At 53.0% G+C, this 13,639-nt stretch overlaps 1 protein-coding gene across 4 annotated transcripts in view; it reads right to left on the bottom strand.

The window, feature by feature from the left end:
* Positions 1-572: 572 nt before the first annotated feature.
* ATP9A (ATPase phospholipid transporting 9A (putative)) overlaps positions 573-13,639 on the bottom strand; it is a 119,065-nt gene continuing 105,998 nt past the window's right edge. For all 4 annotated transcript variants that reach the window (XM_059705290.1, XM_059705288.1, XM_059705289.1 and 1 more), the window contains exons 23-28: positions 12,809-12,964; positions 9,871-9,935; positions 8,463-8,571; positions 8,301-8,358; positions 6,435-6,638; positions 573-5,056 (exon numbers count right to left, since the gene is read on the bottom strand). In XM_059705290.1, coding sequence (XP_059561273.1) covers positions 4,920-5,056; positions 6,435-6,638; positions 8,301-8,358; positions 8,463-8,571; positions 9,871-9,935; positions 12,809-12,964 — 729 coding nt within the window. In that variant the 3' untranslated portion in view covers positions 573-4,919. The remainder of the gene's footprint in view (positions 5,057-6,434; positions 6,639-8,300; positions 8,359-8,462; positions 8,572-9,870; positions 9,936-12,808; positions 12,965-13,639) is intronic.

Here is a 13,639-nt window from a genome sequence, read left to right as displayed (position 1 = left end):
GGCTCTCCTCGCTAGAAGCGGGGCAACCCCCCCCCAAACACACACACACACACCAGCTGTGACTCCCCACACTCCGTATGTCCCCTGGGGGGCAAAATGACTCCGAGATGAGGATCGTCAGATGAAATTGGCAAAACATGTCCTCCGCTTCTTACAAATGAGCTTAGAAACCTCATGTGCCTAAAACTTAAGTCACCGCGTTCCTAAATCTTCTATCCCGTGATTCAAAAAATATAAAAGTATCCGAAGCAATCAAGGACCGTGGGCGTGTAAATAAAACATGAATCTTGTCGAACGCTTTTCTCCTTTTTTTCTATGTATGTCGATCACTGTTTGAAATTCCGACATGTCTGGAACACACACCAGCACAGGTTAATAAATAATGCGTGCGTTTGGGGTGGGTGGGTTTGTTGTTTTTTTGCTAAAATTAAAAAAAAAAATTGAATGGAGAAAAAGCTATTTACCATTTATGTACCAGGAGATCTGCACAAAAGAGAAGCATCAGAATAAAAAGCCCTCATTTTGACACCAGAATTCATGATTGCACACAAATTAAAACAACCCCCAAAGCATAAGTGCACAAGCTTTATTGGGCAACAGCAGCAGGCCACGCCGGCAGACAATGAAAGCAGGACCGCTCAGTAACACGCGGGATCACACGTGTGTCATCACAGGATCGAGAATTTAAAGCATCTGGGAGTCCCTGCCAAATTAAAGCGCACTGCACCCGCTCCCTCTCATCAAAACCGCGGCCGTGAGCACCGCAGGGAGGATTACAGAGCACTGATGAGGCCCTCGGGGGACCCTCCATGCGGTTACCGCCAGCCCCTGCGCAAGGAAGTCAGAAATGAGCCACGAGTTCTTCTTCCTGCAAACACCGCACGCCCCCCTTCCCCAGCAAACACAACATTCAGCGACACCGTCTGGCGACAGGAACAGACCGCACCTCGCACCTCCCCCGCGCTGGGGCGGAGATGCCGTTTCCCAGGTGATGCTGCTGTGGCCTCAGGTGCTACGGATCGCGGTCCTAGGAGCACCGCTCGCTCTGTGCTGTGCTTTCCGTCCCTCCCAAAAGCACAGCGAGCATCCTTCCAGGATGAAACGGACACAATCAAAGGAACCGGCTCCTCACAAGTATACAGAAATGACCGAAAGCTTTACACTGAAAGGGGAGCGAAATCAAGTCTGTTGTATTTACAGAGCTCACTGTGATTGTTTCTTTTAATGACTACAAAGCTGGGCATGATGGGATGCTGACCCAAACCAAATCTCTCTTCAAAAACCTGGAGATAACATCATACATCCCCCGACACACACACATTTCAAACACACACACACAGAGATTAAAAATAGCTGGTGGGTGTTTGCCTCATGCAGGGTGGACTGGGAGAATGCATAGGTCCCGTTTGAAATTTTGGCAAAGGTTTAAAATGCTGTCCCAGGAAAGGCGTGCGGGCACTGCCATCCCCACCCCAGTTTTAAAAAAAAAGTATGAAAACAAAAGTCTGGCGGAAGAAAAACAGGCATTATCATGTCATTTCCAATGAGCACAGAACGCAAAGTACATCCCAAAGTTGTCAGAATCACCTACGTTTTCAGCAGAAAAGCTGGTGGACAGGAAAGCAGATGGTGGCATTTACGATGACGGCGACAAAAAAGGGGTGCGCTTCAGGGAAGCGAGTCTGGGATCTGGACATAATAATGCCAACAGCGGGCGTTTAAAACCCCAGGTCCTGGCCTCCCAGCTCCAGGTGGCAAGTCCTTTGCCCCCAGCAGCCTGAATCAGTGCGGCCAGCCTCACCCAGAGCCTCACCGACCACCACAGGCTCCACACACACGTGCATGCAGGCTCCCCAAGGTAGTCACCCTGCCAGGCAGGAGAAACCACTCCAATGGCTCACCTGGCCATTTCCTTAGAGAAAGGGAGGACGAGGGGGGGCAAATAGAAACCATTCTTACCGCCCCCCCCCCCCAACACACACACCGTCACCAAAAGATGTAAAAGGAATAATCATAAATAACAAAAGTGCTTGCTCTGGCACAAATACCGAGTGCTGTCCGAGGGTGGAGGGAGTGGTCGTTTTCACTAGAAGGAAGTGTTTAACCTGCTGATTGTGGCCACGGGGCCTCTGGCCTCAGACTCAACTGGCTGTTGGGCCTGAGGTCCCATTGAGTTCCAAAGCGAAGGGAAGATCTTTCCAGGTGGATGAACCCAGAAAACAGTCAACAGAAGCCTTATGGTCAAGGTCATGAACTTGGGAGTTTCCCTCAAAAGCGCTCCGGTGTTTTGTTTCTTGGTTCCCCCCACCCACTAAGATGCCCCGGAAGCGCCCAGTGGGCACCAGTTCTCTGCTGGGATTAGTCTGGTGTGTGCAGGTAGCGATCCCCGTTCCTAGGCGCCCCCGGACCCCAGCAGGGGCGTGAGCAGGCTGCCCACCCTCGGGTGGCTTACACCGTGGTGGTCTCTACAGGGTTTCATCCCCCTCGCCCGACTGCCTCCACAGAGTGTGCCCGAGGGCAGTGGGCAGGACGTGTCTGGTGGCCCTGACGCGCATCCGTCGCCCCTCAGGGATGGCTTCTCCAGCCCCCTTAGAAGCATTCTCCCTTCGAGAGGCCAAGCAGTATCTTAAAGGTCAACTCACGCACCTTGCCCAAAACGGGACTTCAGGGGAAGGCCGCAGAAACCATCTCCATCCCGTGTCTGCTGGGAACACCCGAACGTCCCGGACAAGGAATCCACACGCCCTCCCTGCAGGAGCCCTCACCGGCCTGTGAGCAAGGCCCGGTCCCGGGTTTGCAAGCGCAGAGAGTAAATACTTAAGACACCAACACGGCAGCCAGGTGCAGGCACTCGGAGCACAGCCTCCTCCTCCACCTTCGAAACTGCGTAAAATAGCGCAGTGGACTCCGACCTGTTCGACCTTTCTGAGAGTTCTAGGCAAAAACCCTGTTCTGAAACAGCCATTCCTCCACTGCATTATAGGGGGGCCGGGGGGGGGGGGGAGTAGGTTTACAGTTATGAGTATGCAAAACAGTTTATCCTTATATCATCGTTTATTAATTATTGCATGATTTTTCCATATGAACAACTGTAAGCCTACTTTTGCCCCACCCTATATATGCTCCCTGTAGATCTCGGTGGGAGGTGGAAATGGCTGGAACAGAGAGGGGCAAATACTGTAAAATTGCAGAATCTTAAGACAGAAGTGCTGTCAATACCTAATTTCCAAGGGCCTGCAACTTGCTGTCACTTTATAAAGATATAAAAAGGCAACATGAAGACGTGAGCACAGGAAGGGTGCTGCCAAGGCGAGGCACGCCGGCTCCTCGTGTCCCCAGACCAGGGGCCCTCGGGCAGTGGGGCCAGCACCCAGGCCGAGCCTACGTCTCTGAAGCGCACACAGAAGCCGTGCCCACGGGTTGAAGGGCATGTACTCACACAGGATTAACCACCAATCTGAGGCCTCAAACATAGTCACCTCCTGAAGACTCGCCAACGGAACCCCCGGGGCCTGCACACCTGGCCGCTGCAGGAGTGACCAGAACAAGAAGCTACGGCTTTATAAGAAACACCACGCCCAGCTGAAACCGGTTTGGCTCAGTGGATAGAGCGTCGGCCTGCAGACTGAAAGGGCCCAGGTTCGATTCCGGTCAAGGGCATGTACCTGGGTTGCAGGCACACCTCCAGTAGGAGATGTGCAGGAGGCAGCTGATGGATGTTTCTCTCTCATCGATGTTTCTGACTCTCTATCCCTCTCCCTTCCTCTCTGTAAAAATCAGTAATACATTTTTTTAAAAAAGAACAAAATACCACGCGTCTCGGCCTCTGCCTGCCCTTTGGGAGCCCCCCCTCCCCCCGTGAAGGCTGCAGGCCGTGGAGCCGAGCCCAGGCCCATGCCCATGCCCAGGCCACAGCCGGGCCTCCTCCCTGCTCGAAGCTGCCACCGAGCGTGGCAATGTGGTAAGAAGCCGCCGCCTCTGTCCCGTCCTCCACCATTCCTCCCAACAGGAAACAGACCTCAGTGCGGGGAAGGGCCCAGTCCTGACCTCCCCGCTCTGGACCAGGGTCCGAGCCGTGTGAGCCCCATTGTCCAAAGCATTAGTTGTACCTCCTTTCACCCTGTTGACATATTAAGGGGCTGTTGGGTGGCACATTTCCTGCGAAAACAACTCCCAGAGGGTGTCCTAGATGGCCGCGGGCTTCATGATCGTTCCCAGGTCCGGACAAAGCAGAGTGGCACCTCTGACACTCCTTTACGAGGTGGCGGGGACGTGACTCCAGTGTGGGTGCTGAGTGAGATGCCTGGGAAACCTGGATTTGCAGCTCATTCTCCCTCGCCTCTCGTTTGCCTTCCTGTGATCCCAGGAAGCCCGGCTTCAGTAGCGGAGCGGCCTTAGAGGGGACACCTGGCGTTTCCGAATTGAGATTAGTGTCCGGATAACTTTTAACCAAATGCACCGTCTTTCCCCCCAAACCTCCACCAAGAGCTTTACGTTTCTCTAAAACCGGTCTTTAGGAGCAGAAAAGACATAAAGAGTGCACACACGTCAGGACTGATGAAAAAACCAACCAACCAAAAGTCCTCTACAATCTCCAACTAGACAGAAACTTTATCACGTGACAACGAAATTCAAGTCATAAGGAAGCTTGCACAGCGACCGCGTATAAATCTCTTGGCTGAGCCACCCACGGGGACACATTCACATTCACTCCAGGCAGAACCACGGGGTTCACACGGCCGCGCGGGCTCCTTGGGGCTCCCTCCCGTGTATTCGGGCAGGACTCCAGGCAGAGCCTCTTCTCGTCCACACCACACGTGCGGCCCCTCCTGCAGAGCCCTCGGGCGGTCAGGATGAACGGGACTGAACTCTGTCCGGCAGGAGAGCAGGGACCAGACTCCCGCCGCTGCGCACACAGCCTACGAGGTGAGCTTGGAGTAGCTGGGCGGGGAGAACCGTCTGCGCAGGTACTTGAGGATGTAGAGGGGCAGGCAGCTGACCAGGGTGATAACAGAGACTTTCCACAGGAAGGACAGAGTGGCGATGAAGTACACATCTGCAAGCAAACGGGAAGACAGCGTGAGTGGGCGGGAATGTTCCAGAAGGTACCTGTGGTCCAGAAACGGCCACCACAGCTACCGCCCGTCACACACACACACACACACACACACACACACACACACACACACACACGGCCTCCTGGCGTGCTCCGTCCCTCCACTCCATCTTTCAGGGGCAGACGTGCCAGCAGCTAATAGCCCATAAGGCTGTCAGCCCGACCTGCCTCGCGCTCCCCTCTCTCTGACCTGCTTCTGTATTCCTGGTCCTCGGTGAACTGCTCTTTTCAACAACTGGGAAACAGAAACTGCAGACGAAAACCAATTCTTACAGGTGTTTTTGATTTGGGCTCTGAAAGTTGGAGTTTTTTAAACACGGCCGCCGAAGAGCAGAAAGCGACCCTCAAACACACGTGCCTGCTTCCCCATCGATTTCCCCTTCGCCTGCGTGATGGTCACAGGAAGCCAGAGGACAGGTCTGGGGGTGGCGCAAGGCAGCTGGGCCCCCTGGTCGGAAACAGGGTAAGCTCGGGGCTTTGATCTAAGGACAGGCGCGCCCTTCGGTGCTGGGGGGGGGCGACAGCTGGTGGCTTCAACAGTGCATGGAATGGAGGGCACAGTAAACATGCCCCCACTGCCCGAGCACAGGATGGGGAAACACAGCTGGCGTTGATTAAGCACCTACTATGTGCCAGCCCTAAGGCCCACTGTATGCTGCTCACCCAGTCCTACGGCAGGTGCACATTTAAGGGGACCGACCACAGCTTTTCTAAGCCCCTGGGTGCACCCCCATTCCCCAGTCTCAAGCCATTGAACGCATAGTAGGTGCTGACAAAACCCATTTGAACTTTTGGGGACAAGTGTGAAATCGTTCTAAGACTTTTCACACGGATGCTCCTTCATCTTTACCAAGGCCTTTGTAAGGAGTGTTTGCTGAGGCACAGAGATGTGATCAGAGGTGCTGTCCTGGTCAGGCAGTTTCCCAAGGGAATAATGCTAAGTCCTGCCCACTGTCGTTCGTTCACCAGCAAGACCTGGGCACTCGGCATCTCCATCCGGCACAGAGCCCAGCACAGCAGTCACGCCCTGGGAAACCCATCGGGCCCTTGTTGAACGACACAGAATCCTCTCCAGAGCCCATCAGTACATCCAGTTCCCAAAGGAAGCTCTCTCCGCTGAGACCCTGCCCAAGCGCCCGGCCCGGATGGCTGACACACACTGCCCACGGGACAGCCGTCAGCGGGGCAGTCGAGGGCCACGGCCTGCTGGACACGGAGCCCAGGACCCCAGTGCCGGGGGCTGCCTTCCTTCGCAAGCTGGGAGACCTCTGGAGGCGACAGACAGGCTTCCCATGAGGGGGGCGGGGCGGGGTCTCACCGATGAATTCGTGTAGGAACACCAGGGAGGCGATGTAGCAGGCCAGGCTGAGCAGCTCGGCCACCGTCATGAGCCAGTGCCAGGTCTGGATGGTCAGGGCCACCATCAGCAGCTCCGTGAGGATCAGCGCCGTGAAGGAGATCGCCACAATGTGCACGAACTCCGACTCGAAGAGCAGCAGCGCCCCGTACATGATGGTGCTGCCTGGAGAGAGGACAGTGCGGGTGGGGAGGGCCGCTGCGCCCCTGGCGGCGTTCTCACCTCCCCCGTGACGCCTCCCCACGCTCCCCCGGAGGTCACGGCTCACTCACGTCAGACGCCTTTTTTTTCATTTGTTTTTCCATTAAGACCTGAAAAGTACCACTTGCTGAATGAGTGGTGCTTTATGCAAGTTTTAAACAGGCATCACTTTCCAGTTTTGTCTAGTTTTCCGACTTCCCCTTCTGACCTTACATAATAATCAAGAGTCTATGACTGCGGGGGTGGGGTGGGGTGGGGTTGGGGGAAGAGGGAGGGAGGGAGATGGGGTGAGGTTAACTATCTGAAGCGATGGAACAAGAAATAGAAATTTAAATGTATTATTTAAAATGACAGAGGCAGGGAGTCATGAAAGGAAAATCCGAATGATTCCCCTTATAGGAAGGAGTTCTCTAAACGAGTGGAATTCACAGACACAGAAAGCCGGCTGGCGGGCCAAGGCTCCCAGGGGCTGCCAGGAGGTGAAAGAGGAGTTTATGGTCGAACGGATACAAAGGTCTGGAGACCTGTCCCAGCACCAATAGACTGGACACTGCCGAACGGTGCCCTTCCCAAGAGTTAAGACGGTAAACTTTATACGAAATGACAGAGCTGACCAGGAGGCTCACTCAGCCGCTACTGAGGAGAGAGAGGGGAGAGGGGAGGGTGTGGATGAGGCTTTAGCCAGCGAGGCAGGGGCTGGACAGATACGTCTCACACCGATCAAAACTGCTAGCGACACAGGAATAACACTCCGAGGCCGGGCCCGGGGAAACCCTCAGACCTGCCCAGGGGGACCCGCCCAGGGGGACCCGCCGGGTGGCGGCCCGTTATAGCCGGTTGAGTGGAGGGCGTGGAACGCAGCCCACTGCTTCCCACCTGAACTCTCATGCCGGGCTGGCTTTCTTGAACCAGGTGCGTATATTATGCCTCGATACACTCCTTTAAAATACCCCTGGCATTTTGTCATGACCATTTAGGCCCCTGCTAACAAATTCCACGGTCTCCACACTCTTTGTGCACCCCGCCAGCAGAAAGCATTTAAAACAAACCCCAATATACCTTGTATATTTGTAAATTCTATATGAGCTGATGGAGGGAGGTATTAGGACCACCGTATATAATGTGGCTTATAAAACATACTTTAAATAGACCTCCTGGAAAGAGTGAGGAAAAGTAAAAACAAATAGAGGCTTTGATGCTCCCTCCTCGGACTTCACTAAGGTCTCACAAAGTCTCCACGGCCTCAGGGGCCCTCCCCGGAGGCCACTGGAATAAATATGCTTTTCAAACACTGCAGCTTGGCCTCAGGAAAAGCGGCAGAACGTTCCAGAAAGTAACCGCTTTTGGGTACAATGGCTCTAACACCTCGGCAGGTTTTGATTAGTGTGAGTCATTTTTTTCTCTGACTTCATGGCATTGAGCTGACAGCAGCCTCTCACATGTGGGACTTCTGAGTGCTGCATATTCTAGTCCTTGGACTCCCTGAGAGGGCCCCCGGGGCAGGCGGACACGCTCCCTCCTGCGATCCTAGGGTTCCAGCTTCTCCGTCCTACAGACAGCAGAGCGTAAAGCCGGCCTGGGGCCCAGGCCAGAGCAGAAGGCAAGCGGTGGGCTCCCCTGTCTTACCTTGGTAGATGCTAATCAAAACCCATATCAAGAATGTCTTGTAGGACAACGGCCGTCCCTACAGGAGAGACAGACAGAAGAGGTTACCGTGCGGGGCTCAGCCAGGGAAGGAAGGAAGGAGGGAGGAAGGGGAAGGCAAAGGAGCAAAGGAGCTCGGTGAACCTTGAGGAGATCCTTGTAGAGCTCAGGATACAGCATGGCAACTTCTGACTTGACGTCTTTGTCCAGGACCAGAGAAAACACCGGGAACATGGTGTAGATGGTGGAGTACCTAGGAGAGAAAGATTGCCGGTAAGGCCTGGCCCGTTCCCATTCACCCATCGACAACCATGTACGGAGTGCCTCCCATGTGCCAGGGCCAGTTCTAACGAAGCACTGGAGAGTCAAGATGAAAAACAGACAAAACGTGAGTCGATAAACACTCCAGTAAACTACACCACGTGTTGGAGGAAAGTGTAATAGAGAAGGGGACTAAGGCACAGGGTGGGGTGCAGTTTGAGAAGGCGGCCAAGGGACCTGACATTGGTAAACTTCCACAAGACGTGAGGGGCAGCCATGCCGATACGGGAGCGAAGAGCACCCCAGGCAGACAGCAGAGTGAGTGCAAAGGCCCTGAGGTAGCAATGTGTCCCTTCTGTTTGAAGACCAGCGAGGCAGCCAGTGCGGCTGGAGCTGAGGGGTGGAGAGAGGAGGAGATGAGAACCGAGAGGGAATCAATCGGGCACCAGTTCCTGAAAGGACCACGTGGAACACGGAAGCCCCCGCTATATTCAGGCCTGTTTGCTTTACTCTTCCAGGACCTGACAAAGGACAGTCCATTTTTCCAATTAGAAGTCCGGTGCCTACTCTCGGCTGACCGGGCAAAACACAGAAGGATGGGAGGCCCACCGTCAGACCGCCCCTGGGGCCAGCGCCTTCCTGCACCTCTTCCGAGCCAGGAGCGCCTGTGCGCCTCTATCTAGGGCGGGTGGTAACTGGACTCCACCCACCTGGGTAAGTCAAAGACTGAGCACCCCTCTGAAAAGGTCAAAAGGAACATCATGAATTCAGGTGAGGAGTGGGGGTGAGTTGGTGGCAGCAAATGTCTAAGGGACACCCCGTCGAATGGGTCAGAGGCAGCAGGGGTCCGCCAAGACTCGCCCGCCTTGCACACCCAACAGCGGGCCATCCCACTGGGGTCAGCCACATAGGGGGGTGCTGCGCAGACCCCGCTTTTCTCTTTTCCTAAGACCCCCATGGAATCGCTGGTCTGCGAGCCTTCACTCTTGCTTTGGTGGCCAATCAGCCAATCACCTTGGGTCTCGCGGGCCGGCGGTTTTCCCTCACCAGGTACAAACGGCCAAGTGCCATGGACACAAGCCGACCGGACACAACCTCCTCGGCCTGGTTACGGGCTCAGCAGTTCAAAAACTCAGTAATTCCAAAAAAGTCTAACCTGCATTGCTGGACCCGGCTTGGCTGGCCACTTGGGGACTTGGTATAATGTTCCTTTATATAATGTTCCGTCTTTCTTTTGTGGCATTTCAGGGTGGTTTCATAAAAAATTAATAGCTTGCCTGGATTTCCTTACCCAATGATGAGGAATCCTTGGTACAGAGGAACGGAGGCAAAGTAAAACACAGAGGAGAAGACAGCCTGTGCAAGGAGAAAGAGGACGTTAGCAAAACCATCGCCAAAGCCCTGATGTTTATGTTTATAAAAAACAGCACCCAACTCTTACAAAGCACTTACTTCACACCAACGGTCAGAACTGCTTTAAGCGTATTAGCTCGCTTAATGCTCACTCAACCCTATGGAGGAGGTACTGTGATCACCATCCCCACATTACCAATGAGAGAAGGCACAGAGAGGTTAAGTGACTTGCCCGAGATCACACAGCTCATAAGTGACAGAGCCAGGAATCATACCCAAGGAGTCTGTTAGCTCCAGAGTCCACTCTCAGCCCCTGTGCGAACATGAGCTGGAACACTGTATAGATGGGCTCAGTGACTCTCCAGAACCGCTCATGAGGTCGAGTCCTAACGTCACCTGAATATTACAGGCAGGGAAACTGGGCAGGTAAGTGGCACTTTGGGACTCCAGCCCGCCTGTCTCAGAGCCCACGCTCCTAAGAGCTCAGCATCACCGCCTCCCTGGATGTGCAACCATCACAAGTGGGCATATGTGTGGGAACTGATATGAAACACAGCCGCTGACAGGAGGACACAAGCAATTACCCTGGAGGGTGGGGTTGGAGAGAAGGCCTTACTTCTTACACTATAGGTCTTACTATTTTTGAAAATTTTACAAATTGCAATTAGACAAGAGAAATAAAGATATTTATGAACCCTTCCCGAAACTTCTGCTTCCTCGTTTGGAAACTATTAGCTACGGGCGGTGAAGAAATAAACCAGAGAGCTCAAAGCAGGCCTGATGCTGTGACCTCCTTCTCTGGACTTCTTAGGGGCTCACGGAAGGAAAGTGACTGCGAAGCTCACTCCCCTGAATATAAAACCAAAGGAAGCAGGGACAGCTGCTCCCTAAGGCTTTCCAAGGACGGACACGGGAGAAAGGCTGAGCCAGCCTCGTGACCAGGAAGAGGTCTAACCCCAGACACCTCCCCGCAGCCGCTGCCATGCCTGTTCACCTGGCACAGCTCAGGACACGGGGTCACCTAAGGCCACGGTCACTGGCAGGAAGCCCTGGTGCCACCCTGGTCGTGATTTCAGAATTGAAAGGTGAAAGCCACTTTTCAAGGAGCTTCTCGCCCGGCTGGGCTGTTGCAGAGAAAGGATGGTTGTAAAAATGTCAAAAATCTGGTGTGTTTCGTTTTGCAGATCACCATGGGGAGCCTCCTTCTCCAAAAGCCCCGAGCTGACCACAAAGACCTCATCTTGAAAAGAGCACTTGGGAGGGCGGGGGTGGAGCGGAGGGGGGACACAAGACGCCACACCTCTATCAAAGAGACCCCGTCCAGGTCCAGTTCTAACACGGACTGGCCCACTGTCAGCACGGTGGACAGGGTCAAGGGCACTCTCCTAGCACAGAGAACGATTCCCAGCGACCATGTTTTCTAAGCCATGTTCATGGTGGCATGCGAGCCTTAGAGAAGTGAGCTCACCCAGGCCCGCTTTTGTGTGCCTGCCTGGGGATGGGCTGACTGATCTCCCGGTGATTAAAACCACCGTCCTATCCAGTTCCATTGAGGAGCGAGCATAAGTTAAAAGTACAGATGTGGTCTGATGAACCGTACCAGCTGTTTGGGTTTAGAGCATGTTGATGAAAATCACTTTAAGGCTCCTACACTCATAAGTGCACAGATATTAAAAACATACATTCACCCCGAAAGGCATGCACGGAGGAGGCCGGTGATGGGCGAATTCTCATCAACACAGAGCAGCACCACCCGACTCGCTCGGAAAGGCAGGACGCCTTGTGCCTTTCATGTATGATTAATCACCTTTCCTACAAATTTAAATGTCCTCTTATTTTACACATCATCCTCTTTTGTTTTATTAATAATGGTAAGGATGCCTTTAGCACTTGGTCCCTTATAAAATGCTCTACTTTTCAAAGGAGCCCTGTCTGAGAGACAAGGCAGATCTTACCGTCCCCATTTTACAGGTGGAAAGACTGAGGCCCAGAGTGGTGAAGTGGCTTGCTCAAGATATCATAAATAGAGTAAGTCCTCATTTAACACCGTGGATAGGTTCTGTGACTTTAAGCAACATGATGTATAATGAAAACAATGTTTACCATAGGCTAATTGATTTTTAAAAGAACATTTATTATAACACCAATGTTATAATGAAATTATCTTAAACAAATCGACATTATTTGAGGACCTGCTATACTTAGCGGCTTGGTCAGAACAAAAACCATGGTTTCTGAGATATATCATCTCCATGTTCTCCCCACTTAACTGGGAGTATTTTCACCTAAATGCCCACGGAGGAAAATCAGTAGACAGTTTTCAACACCCAAAATGTTTTCTTTCCTTCCCTTTGGCCTTCTCCCTAGTACACACTTAGCTGCTACAGCCCTTAGGTATGGAGGGCACCGAGGCGGAGACCTTGATTAAGAGCGCAGGCTTGGAGTCCCCTGTCTGAGCACACTAACCCTGAGGGACACGACACAAACTCCCCCGCCACCCCGAGCCTCAGGCTCCCATCTGTGAAATGGGCACTACTGTGAGGACTGAGTGAGACACTGCCTTGTGAACACAGCCCGATGCCTGGTGTGTAGGTAGCGCTACAGACAGCAAGTTATCCTCGACTGGCCCTTATTTCTGCATGTGGAAAACTCAGTACCCACTTAGCGTTTAACAGCATTTTTCCTTCCGGCAAACCAGTTATAACAACTCCGGTCTATACAACACCCCAAGAATGGCCTTCACCGCCGAACAGGAAGGATCCGGGCAATCCGCGGTGTATCAGCTGCCACGTGGCCTGGAGGGGGTAGCAGCTCCAAGGCACAGCCTGGTCCCTGCTCTCCAGGACAGCCGCGCGCGGAAGGCGGCGGCCACCCACCTGCATGGTGCTGATGCACAGGCTCCTGTGGATCACGAACTGGCTGAGGGCGGCCGAGCGCTTGTAGCTGTTCCGGCCGTGCACCATGAGCAAGCGGCCAAGGTGCTTGAACTGGGTGATGGAGAAGTCTGCAGCCAGCGAGGCCTGTTTTCCTTCCTGAAATCCGATGACATTGGGCACCGTCAGAGGCACAAGAGGTCAAAGCGAACACATTTGTTTTAATTGAAAAAGCAAGACACTGTAAGGAGATCTCCCGAGAACTTCAATAAAGAGATTCTTTGGTTTCAAGCTCTACACAGTTGGTGGTCCAAGTCTAAATTTGATTTAAAAAGAGGAATTTATTTAAACAAAAAACATTCCAAATCACAGATAGTTACAATTTGGAGGTCAAATGGATGTAGCACTAAGCCTTGGGGGTAAGGCCCACGCCGTAATGCGCATCAGAAGCAAAAAATCGCCCCAAGACAGGCATTTTATAACGCTCGGTTCCCTTAAGAGTTAAAAATGGGGAGGGGGGGAGGATCAGGTGCTACTAACAATATTACATGGAACATTCCTGAACATACATGGCAGTTTTGCACATTTATAGAAGCGGAAATAATTTACAGTGCAACCATGTAGTGGAATTTTATCATTTTAAAAGGTCCATGACGGATGCCACTTGTGGGACAAACTGATTGGATGCAACAGGGGATGCAAATTCCCCTTAGGTGCTACTCACACCAAAAACACAGAATGTGAATCAAATCAACCTCACCCACAGGTGGCGGGGAGAACCCACACCTGCCCCTTCGTTGGTTCCTGGAGATACTTTCATTAAACATTTTGAGG

The sequence above is a fragment of the Myotis daubentonii genome, chromosome 8 (genome assembly GCF_963259705.1).
Source record: "Myotis daubentonii chromosome 8, mMyoDau2.1, whole genome shotgun sequence".
NCBI lineage: Eukaryota > Metazoa > Chordata > Mammalia > Chiroptera > Vespertilionidae > Myotis > Myotis daubentonii.
Note: the sequence above shows the minus strand (reverse complement) of the source record. Positions and strands in the feature narration are given on the sequence as shown.